Raw genomic sequence first — 26936 nt, 5'->3', positions numbered from 1 at the left:
CTAGAACAGTCTGTCTTACAGTTCCAAGAAAAGCCAAAAATTAGAAAATAAAGGAGATAGCTACTATGGAGTACTACTCAGCAAAAAGAAAAAAAAAAATAAAAAAAATAAAAAAAAAAAAAATAAAGGAGATAGTGACAAGCCAGGAGGCAATCTCTTCCAGAGGAGGCTGTGTGTGAGCGTACATACATGCGTGCGTGTGTGTGTCTTCCTTAGAGATAAGGAAGTTAAATAACTGAAATTTGGGGGCGAAAAGGAAAGAAAGTAATAATAAAGGGAATAGTTTCCAAAGTGGGGGATAAGACTTCGATTCTCAATTTCTTTAACCATTTTAAGTTCAGTAGTGTTAAGTGCATTCAAACTGTTGTGCAACCCATCTTCAGAACTCTTTTTTGTCTTGTAAAACTAAAACTTTTTACCCACTAAACAGCAACTTGCTTTCTCTCCCTAGCCCCTGGCAACCACCGTTCTACTTTCTGTCTCCATGAATTTGACTACTCTGAGTATCTCATGTAAGTGGAGTCATATAATATTTGTCTTTGTGTGACTGGCTTCTTTCACTTATAATTGATATTTTAATATAGTTTTGTGTAGAAATGTCTGAATATGCCATTGTTTATTCAACCATTTCCCTGCAGTGGGACAATTAGGAGCTTATACTTAAAAAGTCATTACAAATTAACACTGAAATTATCGTCCTTATAATAAAGATGTAGTTTTGAGCCCGGGGCCTCATGAAGCATATCTAACTCACACGTCTCTTCATCTTGGGAGCCGCGAGAACTATTTTTCAAGTTGCATATAACCGACGCACAAAGAGCAATAAAAAAATGACACATTTTTCAGTAAATTAGAAACGATCGTTTCATTTTCAAAGGTTTAATTCTATTTTTGTAATAAAACACTATGGCCCCGAGGGAAAAAAAATTTTTCTTCTGGTGTGGTAGTCAATGTGTTAAAAAGAGGAAAGGTATACAGATTTATTAATACTTAAGGTGTACACGTGGGAGCCTTCAGAATGAAGACCCAAAGATGCAGGGGAAATTATCCAATTTTATGCTAAGGTTCAACAAAGTATAGGCAGCTGTGCAGAAACACGATTGGACTAAAAGGGTGAGATCTAATCCTAAGACAGTGGGGAAACCCTACGAGGCCTGTCTGTCTGGATTCTTCTTGACCTCTCTGACCGGGCCTTATGACCTACAGTCAAACAAGATAGGTCACATAATTTCTTTACGGCCAGTTTATAATTTCAGGTTTTATAGCTGGCTTTTGGGAAAAGGGTGTTTGGTTTTTATGACTTGCTCTGGGGCAAAGGGATTCTAGTTTCCATGGCTAGCCTCAGGGGAGAATGGGCTGAGGGGCAGGAGGAGAGAAGAAAGTCAGAGAAAACCTTTTGCTTCTGAGGCCTTCATTTTGGGGTACTGTTTCCTGAGCCCCAACATTTACAAAATATTACTATGGCAGTAGTTGACTAAGACATTGGTCTTAGCAAGATCTTACACAAATTCTTCAGTTCTTTTTGAGGAAACATGATTGAATTTATACAATGCATTAGAGTCTCCTGTGTCCAGAGTACTGCCCTGGACACCTGTTGGATCAGGAAGAAGAAAGTGGTGACATGGAGAAAATACCAAGAAAAAATGAGGGAAAAGACAAAGATTTTTCCTTTTGAGACATATCTACCTGTACACGTTCAAACTTCAGCCTTCTGAGTATGACTTCAAGTTTTTGCCGTATTCAAGTACCAATCCAGCTACTGTATTTGAGATATTTTAATTGAGTTAATAATTTAACTAAGCAAGTATTATGTATTCTAGTCTTGTTATAGGCATATATCTCAAAAAGAAAATGTATATAGAAGTATATGGAAATTAAAATATTAAAAGAGGTCCATCTAATTATCACTTACATTTTTTTTTTCTTTTAGAGACAGGTTCCCACTCAGGCTGGAGTGAGTGGTGCAATTATAGCTCACCGCAGCCTCAAACCCCCGGGGCTCAAACCATCCTCCTGCCTTAGCTTCCTGAGTGGCTGGGACTACAGGCACATGCCACCATAGGTGGCTAATGTTTTTAATTTTTTCTGTAAAGATGAGGGTCTCAGACCAGCTGGGGCTGGTCTCAAACTCTTGGCTTCAAATGATCGTCCTGTCTCAGCCTCCTGAAATGCTGGGATCACAGCCATAAGCCACCGCACCTGGACTTTTAAATGGCTTAAAAAACTACTTTGTGGAACACTGCACTTAAAATTTCTTCTTTCCCAAAGCGGAACCCAATTCTCAAGTATGGCTTCCTTTCGGGAAACATGTCCCCAGGGATCTCTTTGTCCTTTGTCTTCTTGTCCGAGTCCTCACCATTGCTGGTCTCATGGAGGCTCTCTCCGGCTCATTCAGAGCTGGGTCTCTGGCTCTTTAGGAGGTAGCTTCTTAGTCATTATCACTACCATCCAGTGATCTTGTAAGTGAATTGGTGCTACTGTACACATCTCAGAGTGCTATGTATGTAGATAAGTGTCCTGTCCTTGCTGTTGACATTGTAATCACCATAGATGGTAGCTGATTGTGTGTGGACCAAAAGGGCTAGAGTCTTCAGAAGGTGAAACTGGATATTTGAGAGTGTGAAGAATAATGGCGCCCAAAACCATCACACCAAGGCCAAGCTGTGGGAGGTAGTTTAAAAAGAAGAGCTTAGATATGGGAAGATTTTGACTGTGAAGAGATTTCTCCAAACAGAAGCTTAGTGACTGACAGGCTCAACAGTTAAGGCTTTGGTTCAATTCCCAGTTCTGACGATTATTGATTTTATAACCCTGTGCAAGTTCACTGGACTCTCATGTATCTCAGCTTTCTCATCTGTAAATTGGGGAAAATCATAGCTCTTGTCTCCCTCATAGAATTGCTGTGAAGACTGAAGGGAAAAAATATATGTAGTAAGCAAAACAATTTAGCACATTCCTGGCACATAGGAAATGCTCAATAAAGGAAGATATTATGGTATTACTGATATTATTATTTTGATATTGTGACATCAAACAAAAGATCCTGGAGTTAGAACAGACGGGACAGAACAGTTCAGGCGAGTGGGAGGCAGGGACCGCAGAGGCAGCGTGGTGGTGCCTGCTCCACGAGCCGTGGCTGGCTGTCCCCTCCCTGCTCAGGTCAGAGGGGCCTGCCGCAGTCCTACCTTGGGGACAGCTGTGGTGGCGATGACTCCATGACTACTCGACCTATCTCCTTGGTTGGCTCAGCTTCCCCAGTGGGGAGAGAACCTGTGCATCCAGGCGTGGTGGCTGTCCACAGGGAGATGTCACCCTCCTTCCTCAACTTGCTCTTAGCTAATTTGAATTGTCCCTCTTATCATTTTCCTAGAGAAATATCACCTCAGGGGATTTGACTGGCAGGAAAAAAGCTAGGAAGGGAATGCCTGAGGAAAAGGGGAGTTTCTGGGAGAGGGAAGGTCATAGAGGAGGCACGGTGGGGATGTCCCAGGCAGACCAAATGCCTCTAAAATCCCCAGTTATTACTGTACTGTCAAGCCGGTCCCTACCCCCACCCTTAACCAAAATTCCACTTTTTTCTATCCCTGGCATCACTGTCCTCCTAGTCATCTGGCAGTACAACTTGGAGCTCTTTAGTGACTCTGTTACAACCCTCTTGCCACTCAATCAGTGTCCAGGACTTTATTTTCATCCATAAATTTTTCTTTCTATGTTCTTCCCTCCCCTCTGCCAGCCCCCTAGGCTGGGCCCCCCCCCACTCAGTCCTGCAACACCAAGCTTACCACACTGCCTCTTGTCTCTTATCCATCCATCCAGCTGCCCAGTGGCACGCCAGCTCCTCCTAGTAGCATCCTGTCCCATCCTTCCTCCAAGGACTTACTTTCCCCAATGCCTCATTTTCTAACGCATGAAGTTCCGACTTTTCCATGGCTTTCCTTCCATGCCCAGCCTGGCCCGGCAAGCACACCATGGCCCCAGCACAGTGCTGATGTCATCCGGAAATACTGCCAGGGTACCCTAATGAATCCGATTTTCCCTGAGATGGGGACACAAGGGACACGAGAGGTGAAACATCTTTTTCCAGGAATCTGTTCACTTTACTGAGACTACAGTGAGGGCTCGATATGGTGTGGGGAAGTGCGTTCCTGGCCTGGAATGCAGTTTGTACCTACTGACACCTATAATCCACCTTGGGTGGGCATGAAGGAAAAAGGGACATTGCACCTGCCACGAAATAGCTTTCCCTCAATAGGGAGATGTGAGCCCCCAGAGTGACAGACTGCAGGATGCAGGACGGAGGGCTCAGGAAAGCCTCGCTCTTTTGTGGAAGGTATGAGACCCTGTGGGGCAAGCATAGGCAAATATTACCTTCATTTTCCAGATGACAAAACTTGCTTACATGCCTGTGAGTTTAAGTGGCTTGTTTATTGTCACAGAGCTAATAATTAGCAGATTAGGGTCTCCTAGTTGAGTGATCTTTTTAATGCATGACTCTGCTCTCCACCAGCAGGGCTGTGAAACACCTACAGAAACGATTAAGCATGCTTGGGAACAGTGCGAGTGGGCACGGCTCTGGGCCTCCTGGGAAAGGTAGCACTTGACCTGGGCATCGAAGAATCCAAGAGATCACAATCAGAGAAGTGTTAAAGCAAAAAAAAAAAAAAAAAAAAAAAATGAAGACCAGGCCTGAAAATTTCCCAAGCAAACAAAACTGAAGGCCTTAAAAAAAGCCTTATTCTTGATTCAACCACAAACATAAGTGAAGCTTAACTTGGGTCATTGCTGATAAATGCTATGTTAGAAATAAAACTTAACCCTGGCCAATCATAAGCAGCCAACTCACATATAATTTATGTGACTGGGGACTTTTCAACAAGGAACCTAAAAAAAGGCAATTAGGTAACTGCAAATTGGTCAAGTAGTTTCTTATTTTGCTTCCATGTCGTCCCGATAAATACTTGCCCCTGACATTTTGTGATCGAAACACTAGACCTCTGTTGGTCTGGTATTTCCCCATCCGTGAATTGCTTCTTACTCAAAGCCTTTAAGATTTTATTGTGCCTCAGGGTTTTTTTTTTAATTTTTTTTTTTTTTACTGAAGAAAGGAGAGAAGGAAGAACAGTCCAGAAATAAAGGAACTTCGTGAGCAAAGTCACAGAGCAGGACGACAGGAGCAGCCAAGGGCAGGATTGCCTGCGGAGTGAAGCTCCCCTGAGAAGCCGAGATAAAGGAGGGGAGAGGCCTGGGTGTCCCCCCACTGATAAACAGGCTCCACCCAGAGGCGAGAGCCTGTCTGGGGACAGGGGGAGAGCAGCAGAAGTGCCCCTTCTCCAGGACCCAGGAACTGGGGTGGGGACAGGAGGGAGGCTGTTTTCTGGACCCCAGTCCTCTGAGCCAGCACCTGGAACAGAACCAGGAAGGACTCTGGAGCCAGAGGAAAGGACAGACAGATGGCAAGTCCTCTGGAGACACCACCTCCTTTTGGAATCTGAGGCCCAGGTTGGGGGTTGGGGGTGGCCCTGGGGGAAAGCCCTGCCCCCACTGGAGAGGAGGGAACAGAAAGGGGGAAGGAGCAGGGGAGAAGTGGCACTCCGGGAGAGGTCCGCACTGAAGCCCATCTGGGAACACAGCCCTGAGATACAAAACGAGTGTGTGAGCGCAGGGTGCGCTGTGACTGGCCTGATGAAACCGTCTTTGATGCAACCTCTTCCTGAACCGTCCTCTTCCTCCTTCCCCTCCACTCACTTCAGGAGGCCGAGGACAAAAGTGAGGAAGAGCCGAGGGGACCCAGCAGGGCCCCCCGAATGAGGACTTTCCAGAGCCAGGAGGTAAGTGACCTGGAATACCCGATGTTGTCACCCCCCAACTCCAACGCCTCACAGACACTCGCCCGTCCGTGACGACCTGCTTCATCTTTACCCAACACGGAGACATTCTGTGCTTCCTCATCTCCCGGGGGCTACACAGGGTTGGTTTAGGAAGAATCGGGAGAATTCTCTCCGGATAAAGGGATGACCTAGCACTAACCAACGCATTTTCCCTCCCCTCCCCTCTTCCCTCCTTCCTGCTCTCTCCACCCTGTCCATTTTGTGTTTGTCACCTCCTGGTTTGGCTCCTCCACAGAACTCTCCAGAAGAGAGGCTGCCCACAGAGCGGAGCGGGCTGTGGGCAATGGCCAGGCGGGCACTGATGACTGTCCTGCTCCTAAGCATGCTCCTTGCTGCTTCTGTGTTCCTGTTATACACCTTCCAGACCTGTGGCCCGAGTAAGACCCTGGGACCCCCACCCTAGTCACCGTCCCTGCTCCCCGGGCTCCTGAATCCACCCTGAGCCTCCGACCTCTTCCCACCTCAATCCCAGCCATTACCTCCTGCCAGTCTCTTGGTCCATCCTCCCCATCCCCTGCCTGGTCCCGGGGGTGCCCTGGCCTCTGCCTGTCCTTCCCAGCAAGCATCTCCCCCAGGCCCCTGTGAGACACCTGAGTGCTGGGAGCTCAGCGCTCTTTACCTGGCATCTGGGAACAGCAAAGTGGCCCCCTGCACCGACTTCTTCAGCTTCGCCTGCGGAAAGGCCAACGGGACCGTTGATTCTGTCCAGGTCCTTGCTGAGGAGAACAAGAGGCGACTTCGGGGAATACTGGGTGAGGAGAGCAGGGTGGAAGATTCCCAGGCATGGGATGCCTCTGAGCCCAGAATGAGCCCTGCAAGGCCGTGGGGCGACTGCCAGGCCTTGCCTCTCTCCCACTGTCCCTGTCCCCTCAGGTGCCCTCTCCCTGCTTCCGTCTCTCTTGGCCCTTCTCTCTCTCATCCCCATCCTCCTTCCTTTCCGTTTATCTGGGATTACTCCATTCTCTCCACGTTCCTCCTTTCAACAAGCTCCATCTTCTTTGTTGTTTCCCCCAAATTCTCAGTTTCTACCCTAGACTTGGTACCTTCCTCCACAGTATCCCCTCAACACCCCTGCCCTTCAGCTCTTTCCCCTTCCACCCTGCTGTCAAGTTTCAGACCCTCTGGTCTCCCAGCGCCTCTTTGTCCACTTGGGGCCACACCCCAGCTCTCCGCTCCCACGGGGCCTCTTGCTTCTCCAGTGGAACCAAGGTGGTGCCAGCAAGCTGAAGTAGAGCCGGTGGGAGGGCAGGGAGGGATGGCTGGAGATGGTGGAGGAAGGGAAGAGGCAGGGCGGTGGGGTGAGAAGCCAGAGGGCTGCACCACCGGTGGTGTGTGCAAAGGCCTGAGATGTGGAAGACGTCTGGAAGGCAGATGGAGCCTGTGAAGGAGAGAAACAGCCACCAGGACTGAGGAAGACCAGGAGGAGGAATTGAGGCTGTGTAGGAGGTTGGACGTGGGTCCCAGGAAGCTGGCGGATGGTGCTGATAATTGGGGAACAAGAATACATGGGACAGGCACGCACTTCCAGTTCTCCAACACTGGGGATGTGTTGATGGCATCATTTGGAATCTGGGAGAAATGAATGTAGCCCTCTGCTTTCCTTTTCTGAAGGGGAAAGAGTGGGAGGTTGACTCTCTCTTGGTAGAGGGATATTTTTGGTGAAGATACAGAGATGAAAAGGAAGAATATGCTCAGGAAAAAGTTCATTGTCCACAATGGAACAAAGAGATTTGGGGGGACTGAGGGGAAGCATTAGATACCAGAGGGTGGGTGATGCAGAGGGGTGTGCATCTGATTACGGTAACGTCTTTGTTTTCTGGGATCGATGGATGAGGAGTCTGGACGAGGGAGTCCTCACCTGTTTCTTCCCTTGCTAAACCTTTCCATATGAGTTTTCTTCTCTCCTATCCCTCTAAGTTCTCTAGTTTCCTGAATTTGTCTAATTTCTTTATTCATTTCTCTCCTGCCCTCCATTTCTACCCCTTTTCTACCCATATCCCACACATTCTTCTTCTTCCCCTTTCTTCCAAGTCTTTTCCTTCTTGTTTTATGTTCCACATTTCATTTATCTTCCTCATTGTCTTCTTCTCCCTCTCCCTGCTTTTATCCTTCCATCAAGTTGATCCATTCTGAATTGGGCAGTCCTCTCACCTTTCCCATTTCCCTCACCTCTGTTTCTCCTCTTCCTTCCATATCCTGTGGAGTCGTCCCTTCTTTCCTGTGCGCTCCCTGTCTCCCACGCTCCATGTTGTCACTAGACTGGTCTTCACTCCTTTAATTCTCCCATGCTTCCGTTCTAGAGGCCCAGGGCTCCTGGCACCCAGGTTCGGGGGAGGAGAAAGCCTTCCAATTCTATAATTCCTGCATGGACACACATGCCATTGAAGCCGCAGGGGCTGGTCCCCTCAGACAAGTTATTGAGGAGGTGAGAAAAGTTGGGATGTCAACTTTTCTGGATATATAACCTATAGGACCAAGGCATGCTCGGGGCCACCATTTTTTTCTAGAGAGTGGGTCTTCTTCCTAGGGATCCCCGAGTTCTAGGAGGGAGATGGAGCTAGAAATGGCAATGCCCTATGGAAGTACCAGGATCTTGGGTGAAGGCAGAGAAGGAATGATAGATGGGGAGCCCTGGAGAGTCAAGGGATTCAGGTCAGAGGTCAGGGGGTGGCAGCTGTCTGAGAAAGAGAAGATCAAGACAGAGGGGCAGGGGCTCATGGCTCCTATGCTTAGCCCTCCCCTCCTCTTCTTCCCAGGTTGGAGGCTGGCCCGTCTCCGGTAACTGGACTTCCTTAGACTTTAACCGAACTCTGACACTTCTCATGAGCCAGTATGGCCACTTCCCATTCTTCGAAGCCTACCTGGGACCTCATCCCTTCTCTCCACACACGCCAGTCATCCAGGTGAGGGGCACACTGGCAAAAGCACAGGTGGGCCTGGACCTGCCTCAACTCTAGCCTATCACCTCTTACAGGAAGGCTGCAGGTTGGGGAGACAGGACAAACATGTAATGTAGGGACAAGCCTTATCTTAAGGGAAAATTATTAATATGAGGGTCAAGAACCCTAGGTGAGGGTGGGAGGCGGAGCAGCAGGGCCAGTCCTGGGAAGACAGAAGTAATTCTGGTCTTCCTTCCTGCTGATCTGAATTAATGCCAGAGCCTCTTAACTAGTCTTCCTATCTCCAGCATTTCTCTCTTATTTACTCTTCATTTCTGCCAACTTTCTAAACCAAGAACTAACTATGCTGTGTTGTTTATATCTAAATGCCCCCAGGTCATCAGGATCTAGTCCCTAATGCTTAGCAAAGCATTGCAAGTACTTTGTGAGCCCACCCCGCACGTCTCCAGCCTTATCTCCTGCATGTCCCTCTTCCCCTGACACCCTGAGCCATGCTGACTCACTGGGAGCTCCAAGAATATTCCTCTGTTCTTTGCATACGCTGCGCCTGTTGCCTGCAACCATCCCCCGCGCTCAGCCAGGAAGACTCTTCTATATTTTTCAAATGTTGGCTTTGGTTATTATCTCTTCCAGGAAGTCTTCGTTGACATCCTAGCTATGAGTTAGGTGAAGGCCTCCTCTCCTCCCTCCCGTTTCCTCCTGCTCTCCACATTTAGCACTCTGTACTGAAGACTGTGAGCCTCCTCAGCCCAGGACCATACTTATTCACCGTTGTTCCTCAGGACCTAGCGCAGGCCCAGGCAGCTAGGGGCCCACGCCAGGTATTTGTTGAGTGAACAACTATTAATAAATAAGAACATTGGTGCCGTCACTGTTGTGGCACGCGATGTAATGCTGTCTATATATTTTGCCCCTACTCTCAAAAATCCCACAAAATTATAAGAGCATGAATATACAAGAAGGACTGGCCATCAGTATGAGGTATTATAAAATTCGGTTCTAAAAAAGTGTGCTCAGGAGTTTAGCTGGTGTGGCTTGGAGGGGTCAGTTAAGATCTGAAGCAGCTAAGGAAAGGCTGAGCGAGGGCAGAGTGTGAGCTGAGCCTGCGAGCACGGCTGGCTCACGCGGGGGGGGGGGGGCAGAGGTGGAGCTGCCCTCGTTAAAGGGGCTGTAGGGAAATCCTGCACTCAGGGACGGACCTGCGATGGTGTGACTGCTCCGTGGCGTCGGGGAGGAGACAAGTCTGTTTAACTGAGGACTTGTGGGTGGGGGAGGGTGAAGTAAGGCTGATGACATGAGGTTGGGCCTGGTTATTTCTGGCCTAAGAAGACAAACAGAGGAGATAACTTTTGACATTAATAGAAAAGAAAGAAAAAAAAAAAACAAAAAACGGCCACTGAGGCCATTCACATATTATGGTAGTTGTGCATGGAGCTCATGGGGAGTTAGCAGGTCAGCCTGGAGGTGCTGAGGGATCTAAATGAGCACCCGGAGGTCCTGCAGTAGGGGTAGAAGTGGGAAGGAAGAACAGGCATGGGATTTAGGCAGCTTCGCCCTAGTGGTGTTTCTAGAGGACTTTGTGACTGATGGAATATAAATAAAGGGAATGGAGGAATCCCAAAATGATTTGATGGGAGCGGGAGGAGGGTGGCTACTCTCCATCAGATTGTGCTTGGATGGACTCTCAGGGGAAGAACAGATGGAAAGGATGGACAGGGCAGGAGCACCCCAAGGAGGAGCCGGGGGCAGAGGGAGAGAGAGAGAGAGTAGGAACACGCAGAGAGGTGGGAGCTGGCCCAGCAAGGACAGGCCATAGAGGAAAGGGGAGGAGCGCCAGGAAGGAGGGGTAATCTTGGACTCCAGAGATTTCCAAACTCAGGGAATGAGGAATGAGATAGTTTCCCAACAGTTATGGAAATGGACACAGACTGCATGGAATGAGATAAGGAAGCTGAAACAATGAGCATGGATGCCTTTTTGTTCCCTAAATTTTGGGCACAAAATGTGACAAAAGGGTCAAGTGAAAGTTTTTTGAGGATGGGGGCAAAGTATGTAGCTCGAGGTGGGAGTGGAATATTGAAATTGGAGAAGGTAAAAGACAGCGTGGAAGCAAAGATCTTCAGAACAGAATCACGGGCTGAGCAGGGCCAGAGCTCAGGTGAGGTGTGTGCGGCATTTCAAGAAGGACCTTAAGCGGGTCCCCAAAACTCAGTGTCAAGAGAAATAATATTTTAATGAATATCCCTAAAAAATCAAAAGCAATGCAAAAATCCATGATATATAAAATATCAAATTTTGTTCATCATGGATTTTTTCTTTTGAAAAAGGTCATACTTGTTTTTTTTCAAAATGTGACAAAACTCTATTGTAAACCTTTGTTAAACACTTAACGATTTTTTCCAAAATGAATCAGAAATACACTGAGGACTTTCTTGAACATATCCATTAGAAATATGGGTTGATTTGGGGGGGGGGAACGTCCATGATAAGCAAGGTTTTGAGATCTTATTTTATCATAGATTCTTTTGTATTAATTTTTAAATATTATTTATTTTTTAAATATTAATCAAAATATTATCTTGATTACTGAGTTTGGGGTACCTCTTAAATTTTGCACCTGAGGTAGGTGCCTTTCCTCCCTTGTCCTAGCCCTGGCCCTGGTACTAGGGGTGGGTCCCTTTGGGACGCCAGTTATAATGCTTCTCTCCTGCTAAGCATCCCCAAGCTTAGTACTCACTGTCCCGTCACATTTGCATGTCTGGACTCTCACTCCTTCTCATCCCGTGGCCATCTTCCACGGAACACTCCCAGCTCCCACACTGCCCTCTCTGCCCCCCATGCTCCCCACCTCTCTCTAGCCTCTCTTGTGTCCAGATAGACCAGCCAGAGTTTGACGTTCCCCTCAAGCAAGATCAGGAACAGAAGGTCTCTGCCCAGGTAAGGTGGTGCGTGGACGAAGGCCCTGCCCTCTGAGGCCAGGAGGAAGGCAGGAGCCTCCAGAACCCGTGACCGAGGTTGCCCTTCCCCAGATCTTTCGGGAGTACCTGGCTTACCTGAACCAGCTGGGAATCTTGCTGGGCGGGGCCCCGGAAAAGGTGCAACAACATGCCTCCTTGTCCATCTCCATCACCTCACGGCTGTCCCGGTTTCTGAGGCCCCTGGAGCTGCGGCAGGTCCAGGGCAAACCCTTCCAGATGGTCACTGTTGACCAACTCCAGGTGCCTTGAATGGGGGATGGGAGGATTGTGGGCACAAGGGTCTCCAGCCCAGGCTTCTCTTACCTCCTGTTCTCCTTCCTCCTAGTGCCTTAACGCCTAACTCCTTCCACCCCTGACTCTCTAGGGCCCCAGCCCCTTCTCCAGCCAGCCCCTCCCTCTCTTTCTTTCAAGCCCAAGGGGAAGCCCTTTCCCCTTCCTTCTCTCCTCTTTTCCTCTTCCCCCTCAGCTTTGTGTCCCTCCTCTAAGGAAAAGGCCCCTGCCATCGACTGGTTGTCCTGCTTGCAAGCGACATTCACACCGATGCCCCTGAGCCCCTCCCAGCCCCTCATGGTCCACGACCTGGAGTATTTGGAAGACATGTCGCAACTGGTGGAAGAGCTGGTGTTGACGCACAGGTTTGCCCTGGGTGGGACTGGGGAGGCCATTGAAATGGAAGGACAGTTGGAGGACCCGTAGGACTCAGGGACCCAGGAGACCTTGGGGAACGCAGGCTGGTAAGGGCCTCCCAGGGAGATGAGAGGGCCCCGCTCTCTGTGGGCCAGGGAGGGGTGGGGCGGGAGAGGGGAGAGGACGGGGGAGATGAGAAGGATTTGAGCCGGGGAGCACACACACCAAGTGAAGGGCCCAGGGTCAGCCAAGACACAAGGGCTGCTGGGCACAGCAGCCTGTGGAAAGCCTCTGAACTGCAGAATATGCTGGAAGGTCAGATATGGGCATCTGAGGGCGTTTGCGTCTCTTCAGCTGCTGATGGCTGCAGGCAGGAGGAGCAGGCCCGTGAAATGAGGAGATGGAGGTGGTGAAGGCTGGGGCTGCTCCCAGGGAAGAAAGATGGGGGTGGGGGCATTTCTCAGCTGTGGGGAGAGGACCCTGGAGCCCTTGCTGGAAAGAATATCTAAGACCAGTTTGCTGGGATCAGGAAGTCACAGAGAGTGGGGCACATGAGTGTGAGGTTCTACACTGGACTCCCCGCCTCCTGGGATACTGTGTGGCCACCACCCGAAGGTAGCGGCTCCTCCCACGGGCTTGGGCATCAGTGGCAGCAGCACCTTGAAATTTTTTTGAGGGAGGCAGACAACCATGCATGGGGAGTGAGAAGGTTTACATGAGGGTCCGGTGCAGGTCTGGTAAGGAAATGGCCAGAGAGACACAGAGGAGTCACTGAGCCCAGCTGTGCAGTGCTTAAGAGATGTGTGTGCGGATGAGCTGAGATTTCTTGGTCGTGGAGGTAGATGGATCTGTTTCATTACATCTGAGCCCAGCCTTCGTCCAGCCAGGGCCTTCTTTCCCTATGGCCTTGAAAGTTGCCTCTTTATCTAGTTCCTTCTTCTGTCATTCCCCTCCCCCTCCCCCAACCTATTGCAAGAAAAGCTCTTCTCAACTTGCTTGTCCAGACAGTTATTCTTTATAAATACAGAGGAGAAGGACCTGCCTTGGGGACTATGAGGGTGACTTGCACAAGATGGCTTTTCTTGGGGCATCCATGGAACCCTTATGTGGGTCTCTTTTGTCTCCATAGGGACTTTCTGCAGAGCTACATGATCTTGGGGCTGGTGGGGACACTTTCTCCAGCCCTGGACAGTAAATTCCAGGATGCACGCAGAGAGCTGAGGCAGAAACTTCGAGAGCTGACAGAGCAACCACCTGTGGTGAGGAGCGGAGTGGGTGTATTTTTCCAAGTTGGGGGCTAGAAGAGTATCTTCTCCTTTGAGGAGTGAATGGCGGCGTGTCTCTATCAGGGAGAGGGATGTGATGGTAGATGCTCTCCGTAGAAGCAGGCAGGCTGGACGGATGAGGCTTCACTTGAGAACCAAGGTACCATTTGCCAGACCCTCAGGAAGCTTGGCCACCTCTCTGGCCTCTTGCTGAGTATTAGAGTTTAATTATAAAACTCTGAAGTTATCAAGAACTGCTCTTCCTTTGCCATGAGCCTTACACTATTTTTTGTTACCCTGAGCTCTGTGACTTGAGGACCTGGACCTAGAAGGTTGGCATTTTCTGAGATGAGAGTCACATGTGGCCTTCTCTCTGTCTTGGCAATTCCATGTTTTATACTAAAAGATGCTTTACGAAGAGTTCATCCCTGACATCCAGGGGAGTCTGTTGGGCCATACATGGGCTTCTTGGTGCAGACTCTGATATATCTGTTCAGGGTGTTGGGTAGTAAATGCACTTCATTACCCAGAGTCTACTTATAACATAAGATGCAGAGATGCTTCTTCACTGAGAACTTTCAAATCCTAAGTCAGATCTCCAAATATAAGTACAAGTGTCTAGTACATTGGATACAACTTCAGTGAAGGCCTCAATTGAAACTTGAAAATCACTGGGTTTTCTTAGTAATTTGTGGACCGTTTCTCTGCCTTGGAGAAATTGTCTGCTTTGGCAACCTGAAATGTCTGTGGAATTCAGAGAAGAAAAAGAGTATTCACAGGGAGTGAAATGTAGTTACTGCTTATTGAGAGCTTATAATGTGCTAGACACTTCTTAAGTCCTTTAGATCTATTAGCTGCTTTAATCCTCACAATTCCTTGAGGTACCATGGATACCATTTTTTTCCCTGTTTTAAAGATGGGGAAACCCAGGCACAAAGATTAAGGAGCTTACTCAAGGTACTATAGCTAGTAAATTGGCAGATGGAGGATTTGAACTCTGGTTGTAGGGTCTGTTGTGCTTGTTCATTGTACCTAAAAGCACTCCTCCTTAGAGCTCTCACCTCAAGTGCCAGGAAGCTTCTGCCCAACTTTTCTCATGTTTCAGATGAGGCAGAACAGAGCCCCGAGTTCTCTTGGTTGGGTTGCTACGAAATCACTGGTGAAAAACAGCTTCCTGTAAATCCCAGCCCCATGGCCCAATGGCACTTCTTGGAGGGTGTAAGACTGAAAATGTTGGGTCTTACCTGAAGAGTGCATAATAGAAGGCTTACGCATCCTGAAATCCTTCTCTTTTTCATTAGCTACATAATTGACCCTGGGCTTAAAAGCTGAGTCAAGCTCTGTCAGCAAACAGTTACATTGTTGAGAAGCCACTTTACCTTTCTGGAACAACAGTATAAAATATGACACAGAGCAATAATGATAACAGCTGACACACACGGTCTGTCAGCAGTTAGCATAGATTATTTTTTTTTAATCTTCCAGAAACACTTGAAGATTTCTAATCCCCATTTCACAGGTGCAAAAATAGGCTCACAAAGGCCAAGGCACATAATTAAAGGAATAGACTTGAAAACAGATCTGTTTGGTTCATGAAGTTGTGTTTTTTTAACCACACCCTGTGCAGGATTGAGAAATAAGTGGCTGCTACAAATCAGGGATTAGTAAACCTTTGTGTAAGGGCCATGGAAGTAAATGTTTGTGGCTTTGTGGTGTGTGTGGTGTGTGCCACAGTCACTCAAGTAGGTCTTCGTAGCACAGAAGCAGCAATGAATGGGCATGGCGTGTTCCTAGAGAGCTTGGGTTTGAGCAACAGAGACTGCTGGGCTTCCCCAGAGGGAGAGATCAGGGAGCGTTTGAATGATCAGTGGAATCTCTGCGCAGGAGGTGGAACTGAGGAAACGTCTAGAGAGAGGAAGGCGTTCTCTGACACCTCATTGGGATGGGCCATGAGGCAGTCCGGCTAAAACTTGGTGCAGTATGAGGGCCTTCCTGGTGGCTCTAGCCGAAGAGAGATGAGCAGGCTTGCAGGGCAGGCCATGCCCACTGCTGCCACTGGAGTGTCCCCCCTTCCACCCCCACCAAGTGTTTGATGATCAGCAAGGAGGCCGGGGCACCGGGAGCAGAGTGGATGGGATAATAGTGGGGAGGACACCAGAGCAGGAAGGAGAGGACCACACGGAGTCTGGTAGGTCACTAGGGACTTGTGCAGTTCTCTGCAGGAAATGGGGACGTGCAGAGGGATTTACCTATTTTATGTTTTTAAAAGAACATGTTACAAAGTTAGCAGTGGGCCCCCCCTGACTGCTGTATGATGTGTGGGGAGGTGTGGGGTCAAGGACACTACCAAGGTTCTCGCCTTGATTTGATCACACTCTGTGGTTCTTTCCAATGGTCACGAAGTACAGACAGCTGACCATATTCTCCTGAATGAGTTCTAAAATTATATCCTTTTCTTAAAAAGACTGCTCAGCCTCATTATCTGACCATCTTTGGTTGGTTGGTTTTGAATATAGATATAGTCACTGAAAAGGCCTTTCTCTTAGGAAACTTGGGAAGCTGGGTTTGGGGAAGTAAAAGAAGAACTTCACATTTGTGCTGATTAAATGTGAACTATTTATATTCAGCCCAACATCCCAATTTATTCAAGTCACTGTAACCTCTTTTTTAGTCACTAGGCCATGCTTGGGTCATTTGCAGTTTTGTCCAGTGGATCTTGGCGCAGACTACTGATAAGATCCTGAAGGGGGAAGGGCAGTGGGATCAGGTTATTGAAGACTTAGCTATAAATTTATCCATTCATTTAGCAACAAGTGTTTATGGAGCACCCCCTATATTCTAGATACTTCTCTAGGCACTTGGGATACAGTAGCAAACAACATAGACAAATATCTCTGCCTCAGACATACGTTTTAGTGAAGGAAGAAAGACAATAAACAAACTAAATAAAATATGTTAGGTAGTGTTATGAAGGAAAGCACAATGGCAGATGAGGAGCAGGAATGCTAGGTGAAGAGGGGTACAGTTCCCAGTAGGGAGGGCGGGCAGGCCACATGAACTTGGAGTCGTTCATCAGAGATGTTTAGTCATGGTGCAGCCAAATGAGAGTCCACTTAAATCATGCTGTCATTCAACATTGATTTCTCCTTCAAATTCACGAGGACTTAATAGATACCAAATATTTAGAGTCCTTTCAGGGTATGATTTCACCTGATCCTCTCATCTGGGAGGAAGGTAGAACTGATAATATTTTCACTTTGACAGCTGGTATCGCTGAAGCACAGGGGTTTAAGTTCATAATCCAACTCTTAGTAAAAGTTGAGTACTCTGTTCTGTGCTTGTATGGTGGTGGCCTTTAAGGATGAATTTAGTCTATAGATGTGTTTTGTCAGTCTTTAGAGTCTTTTGCAAACTTTGAATTAATTAATCATCGACATTCAAAAATTAGGAGATGGCATGCCGGTCAGTGTTCAGATTTCCGGCCTCTGTGTGTGTGTTGTAGCTCAGGAAGAGCAGGGCCAGCCTCCTCCATGGCAGCCACTGACTGCCGCTCAATGGCATAAGCTCCGGGTTTGAGTTAGTGGCTCCTGGTCTATTGTGTACCCCAGTTTGATGAGCCTTTTAACCAGGGGAATGGTTATTATTTTGGTTTTATTTGTCTTCAGTGATCCCGCCATGGATGGCCCTTAGTAGTTACCCATTATTTTCCAAGTGTTTAAAAACCGTCCATTTAATGATTCATTCTAGAAAATTTGTTTAAAAATTAACATTAAAGATCTCGAAAATCTACTTTCACCCTGTGGAAAATTGGTCACATTCTTGCTTCCTTCTGGACTCTTAGAATTTTTCCTGGTATTTGTCATTTCTCAAACATTTTTATTCCTAGTTCTGAGGTTATATTTGCAGCTTTTTTTTTTTTTTTTTTTTTTTTTTTGGTGCCCTAAAATTAATCCACTGAACTTCATTATCTTGGGTTTGAAGTATTTCTTCCATCCTTCCTATTTTGGAGGTTTTTGTTCCCCTCTAATTCTGTTTCTTTCTCTCTCATTTTAGTGCTCTCTTTCCAATCAATGTGGTAGACTCTATCCTTCCACATCTTGAGAGAGAGCTGAGGTGGCCTCTGTATTCTCCGGTAGTTAGGTCCCCGGGCAGAGGATGTTGGAGGAATGGTCGGGCCCCAGAGGAGGAGAACAGGAAAGGACTCAGGAGGCAGAGGTGTGAAGAGGGCAGGCCCATCCACCCTACAAACTCACGGCTTGTTGGGCTCTCCCCACCCCTGTTGCAGCTGCCCCAGGCATGGCCACCATTACTGACAGGCAGTCCCAGAGCCAAGCTTGTCGGGAGGGAGGAGGACACTGACTGACAGAGGCCGGCAGAGACCCTGCTTGACCCGGTGGCTGCTATCAGACCCAGATTTCCTCCCACTTCCTGTTTGGGGTTCCCATTTGTGGGCCCCAGAGCTCCAACTAATACACCACGGAGAGAGTCTGAGCCCCTTCTCATGTGAGAAGAGCCTAGCAGGCCTCACGGTGTGGGCCCTAGAACACACAAATGTGGATGCTCGGGTCCAGGGCAACCTCCCACGCGATACACTCTGTAAACGGTGGGCCCAGGAGTCCCTTCCTCAGCGACCACCAGCCTGGCCTCCAGTTTCTGTTCCTCCAGCGGGTGCCCGCGCCCTCCCTGCCCGACCGTAGACCCGCCCAGCTCGCGCTGAGGCACAGGGGCAGATCTGGGGCTGTAAATGAACGACAGGAACGAAGTCTTGTGCCTCCGTTCTGCCTGGCCCACTGCAGCGTGTTATCTGGTTTCCATCAGCCTCCTCAGGGCAGCTGCCTGCTCCCGCCCCCGGTCTCTGGCCTGGCCCCTTGGCCAGCTCTTCAAGGCCACGCAAGACTTTCCCCACACCTGTCTCTTCTGTTTCTTCTCCTCTGGGTCCTGGCACCTCCGTTGCCGCTGCCCTCTGCCCCCTGTGTTTGCCTCCACGCCCCTGCGGTGAAAGCCCCCAGCTTCTCGTCCTGTCCCCTCCCTGAGTTTGGCTGAAAGATTTCTTCCAGTTCTCCGAATTCACACGCTGAGTCCCTTGCCTTCTGTCCTCTCCTCCTAGCAAACAACGTGGCATCTAAAACCCAGTTTTACTGACAATTTCCTTCGTTACGAGACCCTACAGTAGGATGCCCGGACTCGCACTTGGAGGGTGGGTGAGGCTCACAGCAGGGGACAGAGTCACCGTTTCCATCTTCCGTGTTGGGCAAAGAGGCGTGGGAGGGTGGGCGTCACTGCCGGGACGGGGAGCGGAGTGCGCGGCGGCAGGACGGGCGCACCTGCCGGGGTAAGAGGTCTGGCTTCCCGTCCTCGCCCTGCCGGGAGCCTTTTGGGCCCCTCCAGCACGACGCCTCCCCGAGGCCTTGCTGTCACACTGAGGAGGCATAGGCATGGAGGAGTTAGGTGCTCAGCCAGCTCCCGAGACTAACCCTGGAGGGGACGGAGGCCCTCTTGCTGAGAAGCACCATGTGTCACCCAGAGGGATAATTAATTGAGATAGAATTAATCGATCCAGAGAGTCCAGCGGATAGAGCACCTCTGGGGAGGAAGACCTGGAGAAGACTGGCCTGGGCAGGCAGGAGAGGAGAGCGCCCCGGACAGAAGCCACTCACTGCAGCTCTGTCTCCGTAGCCTGCCCCGCCTCGATGGATGCAGTGCGTGGAGGAGACAGGCGCCTTCTTCGAGCCCACACTGGCGGCCTCATATGTTCGGGAGGCCTTTGACCAGAGGACCCGAAGTGCTGTATGTAAGGGTTCCCCCAGCCCGTGTCCCGCCACCCCTTCCCGCCCAGTCTCCCTCCCTGGTTCTCTGGACTCTGCCCTTCTCAGTGGTCTGTGTGGCTGGGGACCCTGGCAGTCCCAGGCAGAGAGTCCACTGAGCGCGGGAACCTGAAGGACCGCTCCAGCCCCGGGGTGAGCACTAGGTCTCCCCAGCACGCACTAGCTCGGACGAGTCACCCGGCTCTCCTGGTCTTGTGCCGCTTCAACCGTAAAATGAGAAAATCGAACTCTGTGACCTCTCAGGCTCCTCCCTGCTTACCTAAGATGTTTTTTTTTAACAACACATGAACTGACATGAGATTGGGATGACATCATCTTGAGGAGGGCAAATAAGTAACTACTAAATACTCTAAGTGCCTATACCACCTGCCTGGGACTTTAGTAAGCACTTTGCATGAATGACTTTAATTCCTAATATCATGCTAATTTTATAGAAGAGAGAACCGAGGCATAGAGAGGTCGAGTGACTTGGCCAAGGTCACACGGCTGTCAAATAGCAGAGTTAGGATTTGAACTCAGGCGGTCTGACGCCAGAGCCGAGTCTCCTGATGTTGTCGTCCATCTTCCTCGGCAATGAGAATAAGGAAGGGCGTTTATAGGCCAGGTGGTAGCAGCTGGACAAGCAGTGACTACACACTCCAGTTGGGACGCTCGAGAGCTCAGGAAGAGGGGGAGAGAGTGAATGTCTTAAGAAGGTGTGAGGTCAAGGCCCACAAAGGCAGAGGAGGGAGTGACAGCCCTCTTTCTCTCTTCCCTCTGCCTTCTCAGTGGCTTGCCTGGCTCCAAGAGTGAGGAAGGTGTCTCCCTCCCCCGTCAGGCTGAGATTGTCCCATGGAAAGGACTTGCCTCCCTGGTCGACCCTCAGGGGTGGCCGGCTCGCACCTTCCCTCCCTGTGCTTGGCACTGCCTTTCCCGCTCTGCAGGTCTTCGCACCCCGGAGGGCTGTGGTCACCTGGGAGGTGTCCTTTCCTGGCTGTCTTTCTCTGACAGGCAGCCCAGGCAGCTCCTGGGGGCCAAGGCCTCTTCCCAGGGTCTGGCGTGCAGGCAGGGCAGGCTGAGGTCCTGAGCCTGTTCCCCTGTCCCCGACCTCACTCCCACAGGCCATGGAATTATTCACAGCCGTCAGGGACGCCCTGGTCACTCGCCTCAGAAGGCTTCCCTGGATGAATAAGGAGACCCGGGAGGAGGCCGAGGACAAGGTCAGGCCGGGTGTAAGGGCCAGTGCGGGAGCGGTGGGGGGTGGTTAGGGTAGTGGACCAAGCCAGGTGGGGACTGGAGGAGAGCGCCAGAAGCCAAGGGCACATGCCAAGCGTAAAAGCCAGTGTGCTACACATGCAGCCTGGAGACAGCAAGGAAGGCCGGGCAGGGCGGCCAGCAGGATGACGTGCTTCCAGCGGACTGGGCACAGCTGGGCTCCTGCCACCCTTTGTGTCTCTCTCCAGGTCGCCCAACTGCGGGTGGAGATGGGGGCCCCCGAATGGGTCCTGAAGCCAGAGCTGGCCAGACAAGAGTACAGCGATGTGGGTCCCCGAGCTTCCCATCTTGTCTCAGTCCTTGCCTTCTTTCTGCTCACTTCACCAGCCCTCCTGAGCATCTGCCGGACGGTCGGTTCCCCCCAGGGGTTCTAACCAGCCCCTTCCTTGCCCTGGTGCCGGCCGGGCTTTCTGGGGGAATGTCCACACTGTGCGTGTCTTGCTGGCAAAAGAATGGAACCTTGTCAGGTCACGATGCGTGTGCACACATGCCTGCGTGCACCCTGTGACTTGCCTGAGTGTGTCTATCTGTGTGGACACGTGTAAAGCCCATCTGCCCCGACACGTGCTGGTGCCACTGGGCTGGCCTCTGCTGATCTGTGGGTGCCCGGGTGTCAGGGCTCGCCTGTTTGCGTTCGAATGCTTCCGCCAGCATAGGCCGGTGTGCGTCTCTGTTTGTCCCTGTGTACTCAAGTCACCTCCGGCCTCCTCCGCAGATACAGCTTGGACCCAGCTTCCTGCACTCTGTCCTGAGCTGTGTCCGATCCCTTCAAGCTAGAATTGTCCGGAGCTTCTTGCAGCCTTTGCCCCGCCACAGGTGCGAGAGCAAGGGAGACACAGGCACCCCATCCCGGAGACACCCACCGCGACTAGGAGGAACGGACGCCAGGAACAGGGGCAGTAGCTGGGAAGGACGTGTGTGTGTGGGCGCCGGAGGGCAATACATGGTGGCGCTTGCATATGTGTGCTCTTTCCCCAGATGGAAAATGTCCCCCTGGGCTGTCAACGCTTACTACTCGATACCCGACCATGTGGTGGTCTTCCCGGCGGGACTCCTCCAGCCCCCGTTCTTCCACCCTGGCTACCCCAGGTACGGGAGATTCTATGAGGGCGGGCGGAGAGTCTCCCAAGAGGGATTGGCAGGTGTTATTTTCATATGATGGACTTGCGGTTGGAGGATTGAGTTGAAAAACGCTGAGGGCTTCTGAGGGTAAGACGAGCCCCTGTCTCCCAGAGCCGTGAACTTTGGCGCTGCTGGCAGCATCATGGCCCACGAGCTGTTGCACATCTTCTACAAGCTTTGTGAGTACCGGGGCCACCGGGAGGTGGGGCATGGGGAACCCAAGGGAAGGCCCCCAGGGAAGCCCCGGGGGAGAGGGAGGTAATTGGAGGCCTCTGGGTGGGACAGTCCTGGAAACTCTGCATTGCTCCTGGGAGCCAGGTCAGTCTGCGGCACCCCCACATCCGCACCCTACGAGCGCCACCTCTCACCTGTGCACCCTCTTGCCCGTCTTCAACAGTGCTCCCTGGGGGCTGCCCGGCCTGTGACACCGATGCCCTGCAGAGGGAGCTGCTGTGCCTGGAGCACCAGTATGCTGCCTTCCCGTCCCATGGCAGAAGCTCCTTCAATGGTTCCAGAACCCTCCTGGAGAACGCCGCGGACGTGGGCGGGCTGGCCATCGCACTGCAGGTAGCTCACACGCCAGGGGCTGCGTCTGTTTTCGCCAGCAGGCTGGACGCCCTGCCCGCAAGGTTTCCTTGCACTGTCTGTCACACGGAGTGGCATAGCTTCCTGCCCTCACGTCCCCGCCAAACAGATGGCAACTTGGGGACCCCCCTCCCACCCCATAAGTCCCCATTTCCTAGGCCGTCTATAGGTCTGCGGGCACGTACCCTTTCCTCTGGCCCAGACCAATGAGCCAGGCTGAATCGGCGGAGAAGGCCAAGGACTGGCTCTGGGTCCCCTGTGGAGGGCAGAGGACTTCCAGGTGGCCTCAGGTGTGGAGGCTGAGGGCCACTCTCCACTCCACCCCTGTCCAGGCATACAACCAGAGGCTGCTTATGCACTATGGGGAGACCACCCTGCCCGGCCTGGACCTCAGCCCCCAGCAGATCTTCTTCCGAAGCTACGCCCAGGTAGGCAGCGCCCGCCTCCCGCTGAGCTCGCCTCAGAGCCGGCACCGACCCTAACCCTGACGCCCGAACCTCCCCTCCCCGGCCTCCCTCCCACAGGCCCCAGCCCTCTGCCACAGACGTCCCCGCTGCCATCCTTCCTCACTCCCCCTCGGAGTCCTCCTTCGGATTATTACACGTTCCTCCACCACATTCAGCCCCCCACCCCCACTCAAAATGTAAACAAAACTCCACTCCCGGGTCTCTCCATGAGATGGGCCCAACTTTTTTCTTCTTTCATGGCCTCAAACTACAGATGCCTTAAAAGTGAGCCCTCCACAGGCTGACCATATACACGCTCCTCTTCAGAAACCCCAGCCCCAAGTGCAGTGCCAACCTGACATAACCCCTTAAGCACCCTGTGCTGCCTAGACGACCCAGCCCCCAATTCCTCGGCACCCCGAAGCCCTCCTCCCAGAGCTGCTCCACCAGGCCCCGCCTCCCGGTCACTGACAGACCCCTATGGCCAGATTAGATGACCCACAAATGGCGGATCCTTCAGGCGGCCCTCGAAGCACTTTATTCCCAGTCACCCCGTGTTACCAGATCAGCCTTGTCCTGTGCACCCCGCTCACGACCCGCTCTCCTCCCTCCTTGACCCCCTTCCCGCCCAGGCGACATGCAGAGGGCACAGCTCCCAGGACTCCCAGCGCACACACGGCCCTGGCCCCCTTCGAGTCCACGGGCCCCTCAGCAACACCCCAGCCTTTGCCAGATATTTCCGCTGTCCACATGGAGCCCTCCTGAACCCTTCCAGCCGCTGCCACCTCTGGTAACCGGGCTGCCAAAGAGACCACAGCACAGATGTGCCAGCGTCTCCCTGGCCCGATGCAGGGAATCAGGGCAATAGCTCCTCTCCCCTTCCGTTCCAAAAATAAAAGCTGGCGCTTGGCTTCTGCCTGTCTCTTAATGAGTCTTTCCTGCTAGGTTCTATGGCTAGAAGTCAGAAACGGTAATGGGGAAAAATGCCTAGAAGTCAGAAAAGATGAGGGGGGGGGGAATGCCAAAAATATCCCATGGACAAAAGAAAAAGGAAGAACCAAGGACTGGCAGGCGGGTGGGTCTGAAGGTTGGGCAGTCAAACAGCCCCGCCAGAGACAGAGGGCTTGGGTCTCAGAAAGCTGCAACAGATTGTTTTCAGGATTTTATTGCTGGTTTGTTATCTCTACCTCCTCCCTCTAATCTGCTGCCCTGAATAAAGCCAGGAGAGGTGTGGGAGAGAGAAGGAGCAGGTCTCTGTCTCCCAGCACCAGGAGGCAGGCAGGCAGTGGGGACAGCAGCTGACACGGCTGGAAGACGGGCAGGCGGCAGCGTGTGCGTGTCCTTTGGGGGCAGTGAGCGGAGGGAGGGTCAGTAGGTGATCAGATAGCGAAGGTAGCAATCCAGGTCCTCATCCAGGAGCCAGGCCACCACCTCGCCCTCAATGTCCCTCATAAAAAAATCACGACGCTGGCCAGACTGAAGCAGAAGGCTAGGTGAAAGATGTGGTCGAGGAGAGTTGCCGTCTCGGATGGCCTGTCCTCCTCTTGCTGGGCCATGTCCATCACCTGCCACGTCTCGCCCACCGAGGAGGCCACAAAGTGCTCTTCATACTGCTCTTGATTCTGGTCTGGAACACGGGAGAGGGGCAGGGACTGATGGCCTGCCCCTGCCCTGTCCCCGCCCTGACCCCGGCCTGAACCAGATAGGGAAGAAATTAGAGTAGGACAAAAAGCTGGGACCTCGGGTTCTTGGCCCAGTGGCCCACATCCCTGGCCTCGACCAGAAAGGTGACGCTCCTGCCAGAGGTCTTTTCTGGTCTGTGTGTCCAACCACAGCCCCACCTCAAAGGCACACACCCCATTCCTAAGGCTCGCTGCCTCCTCCAAAGCGTTCCACCATTCAGGGAGTCAGGCACCACCGTGAAGTGTGAAGGAAACTGAGGCCCTCTGCCCGGCACACCCCGGGCTCACACGCACAGAAGCCGTGCGCAGTGTCAGCCGGCCCGCGCTCTGCCTGACGCTGCCAGTTCGGGCTGTAACCGCAGAGGCAGCTCAGATCCCGCCTCGCCTTCCTGGTCGCCTGGGGCCTGACTTCAGACAGACCCAGCCCTCAGCCTCCACGCTCCCCCTCTTCTCTACCCACCTGGAGAAGGTGTTTCTTCTTTCTGGCTCGTCTCCTCCGGGCCTGGGCTCCCCCCATTCTGAAGCTTCAACCCGCTTGTCCGCAGCAGCAGCAGGATGGTGGCCAGGAGCGCTGCCCTGCAGAGCTGGGAGCCCGAGGCAGGCATGGGCCTGGCCCCCTCTGCCTGTGGCCCTCCCCACACCCCAGTGCCCAGCAGGCTCCCCCCACCTCCCGCCCCACCCCGCCCCAGCCCTTACCCCTTCCCGGCACTGTCTTCTCCTCTTCCCTCCCATGGGACCTCTGACTTCACGCGCTCTGTGACATCACAGCTGTGGGCCTGGCCGTTCCAGCTCACCCGAGTGTTCCATCGCCAGGCGAGAGAGTGGAGCGCAGCCAGCAGGGGTGGCAGGGGCTTCTGGAATGACTGCAGTGGGCCATCTTGTAGCCAGCAACAGACATGACTTAAGAGTTTGCAAAGCACAGTGAGATCCACTGCATCATTAGATGCACACGGCAACCAGGACTCCAAGTGACAGCATTCTCATACTTATTACATAGATGAGGAAACTGAAGTTCACAGAAAAAATATCTCTCCTGATCCCCCAAACACTAAGGGGAAGAACAGGACTCTTGGTTACCTCTTTTAATTCTAAACATGACGCCTTCCCACTGTGCCATGCTGCCTTTCTCTAAGGAGAACGATTTGTGTAGGGTAAGGTCCAGACCAGATGTAGAAGTCGGGACCCTGAGGTCCCGGGCGTGAGCTGCTGCTCCACATGTACCGTGGTCTGCCAAGGAGCGAGGACGAGGAGGGGCACAGGAGGGCCGGAAAGGGCAGGTGCTCTGTGTGTGTGCACCTATATGTGTGTGTGAAAGAGACAGACAGACAGACAGGGACAGAGACAGAGAGAGAGAGACAGAGACAGAGTGACAGAGTGCATAGAGAGAGAAGTGGAGACCATTCTCTCATCTCTCCTCATCCTCCCCTAGTCTTCCCTCCTTCCTAGCCTTTGTCCTCTTGTACCACCAGGCTGGAACACCCTCTTCTGTCATTTTACAGTTTCCTATCCTCTTAGATACAGAGAAAAAATTGTCAGAGGCTCATCCCTAAGCTCCTTGGTTAGTGGAAGGAGTCTCCATAATGCGTGTGGAAAAATCCTGCCTCAGTGCCCCAACGCCCCTCCTGCCCATGAGCCTGGCCAGCACAGGGCTGTTGGTGGTAACCGGGTGTCACTAATTACCACCATCTGGTTCTCAGAGCAGAGCTGGTTGGAGGGCTGGGGTTAGGGGAGGCAGAATGAAGGGCTTTTTTGGAAAGCCAGAGACAGACACCCAGGCCACAAGATACAGGACGAGGCTAGGAGAGTGCAGCACATGTGAACCATCACTCCCGGTCACGCCACTCCTGCTCGTCCATGCATATCAGCCCTGAAGGAAACATGCACGTGCGGGCGCAAGGACAAGTGCAGAGACGTGCACCCTCTCTGCAAGACAGGAAGTGCAGAAATGAAAACACGTGAAGAGATTCCGTTCCATGGAGGCCACCCATGCTGGCAGACGTGCCCACGTGGATACTCTCCTATGCATGGCAGACACCTCTTCTGCAGTTCCTGGCGATCCAAGCCAGGGGATGGGAGACTGGGGAGGGGTACGGGAGGTTGCTTGAAGGTGAAGGAAGAAAGATTCAAGTCCTCGGGTGACCCTGCTCACCCCTACCTTGCACCCACTGACCTGAGATCCAGACAACAATGCTTGCATGGAAAAAAAAATCACTAACCTCCTCCTGGCTATTTTGGGGGAGGAGCCTCTTGGTTCACTGGCAAAAAGAGCAGCCGCCTCCAGCTCTGTGGGTTTGGGTGGGGAGGGTGGCCAGGGGTGTGGGGCGTTGCCCGAGAGGCAGGCTGGAGTGGAAAGAACTGGGTGGC

The 26936-nt window shown here is 51.7% G+C and overlaps 2 protein-coding genes across 7 annotated transcripts; one reads left to right on the top strand and one right to left on the bottom strand.

The window, feature by feature from the left end:
- The first annotated feature begins 5364 nt into the window (after positions 1-5364).
- On the top strand, positions 5365-23806 carry KEL (Kell metallo-endopeptidase (Kell blood group)). 6 transcript variants are annotated; one of them, XM_076006675.1, is made up of 19 exons: positions 5365-5453; positions 5751-5828; positions 6124-6265; positions 6464-6640; positions 8189-8313; positions 8645-8791; positions 11663-11725; positions 11818-12006; positions 12259-12401; positions 13523-13652; positions 19335-19445; positions 20584-20682; positions 20926-21003; positions 21453-21553; positions 21716-21826; positions 21971-22038; positions 22257-22426; positions 22777-22872; positions 23523-23806. In XM_076006675.1, the coding sequence occupies exons 1-19, from the start codon at positions 5451-5453 to the stop codon at positions 23682-23684; spliced, it is 2193 nt and encodes a 730-aa protein (XP_075862790.1). In that variant the 5' UTR covers positions 5365-5450; the 3' UTR covers positions 23685-23806. The 6 variants fall into 6 exon arrangements, with proteins under 6 accessions (XP_075862790.1, XP_012623542.1, XP_075862793.1 ...); XM_012768088.3 differs by having other exon boundaries at positions 12253-12401; XM_076006676.1 differs by lacking the exon at positions 5365-5453 and adding an exon at positions 5614-5648 and having other exon boundaries at positions 12253-12401.
- Positions 23807-24039: 233 nt separating this feature from the next.
- LLCFC1 (LLLL and CFNLAS motif containing 1) lies at positions 24040-25500 on the bottom strand. Its single transcript, XM_012768087.3, has 3 exons — positions 25269-25500; positions 25033-25156; positions 24040-24517 (listed from the first exon to the last, which is right to left on the bottom strand). The coding sequence occupies exons 1-3, from the start codon at positions 25302-25304 to the stop codon at positions 24339-24341; spliced, it is 339 nt and encodes a 112-aa protein (XP_012623541.1). The 5' UTR covers positions 25305-25500; the 3' UTR covers positions 24040-24338.
- Between the last annotated feature and the right edge of the window lie 1436 nt (positions 25501-26936).

Source organism: Microcebus murinus, chromosome 9 (genome assembly GCF_040939455.1).
Source record: "Microcebus murinus isolate Inina chromosome 9, M.murinus_Inina_mat1.0, whole genome shotgun sequence".
NCBI lineage: Eukaryota > Metazoa > Chordata > Mammalia > Primates > Cheirogaleidae > Microcebus > Microcebus murinus.
This window is presented reverse-complemented; position numbering and strand designations above follow the sequence as displayed.

Excerpts from the sequence above, each read along its gene's own strand:
- LLCFC1 (XM_012768087.3), bottom strand. The coding sequence starts at position 25,304 with ATGGGAGGGAAGAGGAGAAGACAGTGCCGGGAAGGG. Across the intron at positions 25,157-25,268 it reads GAAGACAGTGCCGGGAAGGG|CTCTGCAGGGCAGCGCTCCT; the intron begins GTAAGGGCTGGG and ends TCGGGCTCCCAG. Across the intron at positions 24,518-25,032 it reads AGAAGAAACACCTTCTCCAG|ACCAGAATCAAGAGCAGTAT; the intron begins GTGGGTAGAGAA and ends CCCGTGTTCCAG.
- KEL (XM_012768088.3), top strand. Across the intron at positions 11,726-11,817 it reads AACAGAAGGTCTCTGCCCAG|ATCTTTCGGGAGTACCTGGC; the intron begins GTAAGGTGGTGC and ends GCCCTTCCCCAG. Across the intron at positions 22,873-23,522 it reads TCTTCCGAAGCTACGCCCAG|GCGACATGCAGAGGGCACAG; the intron begins GTAGGCAGCGCC and ends CTTCCCGCCCAG.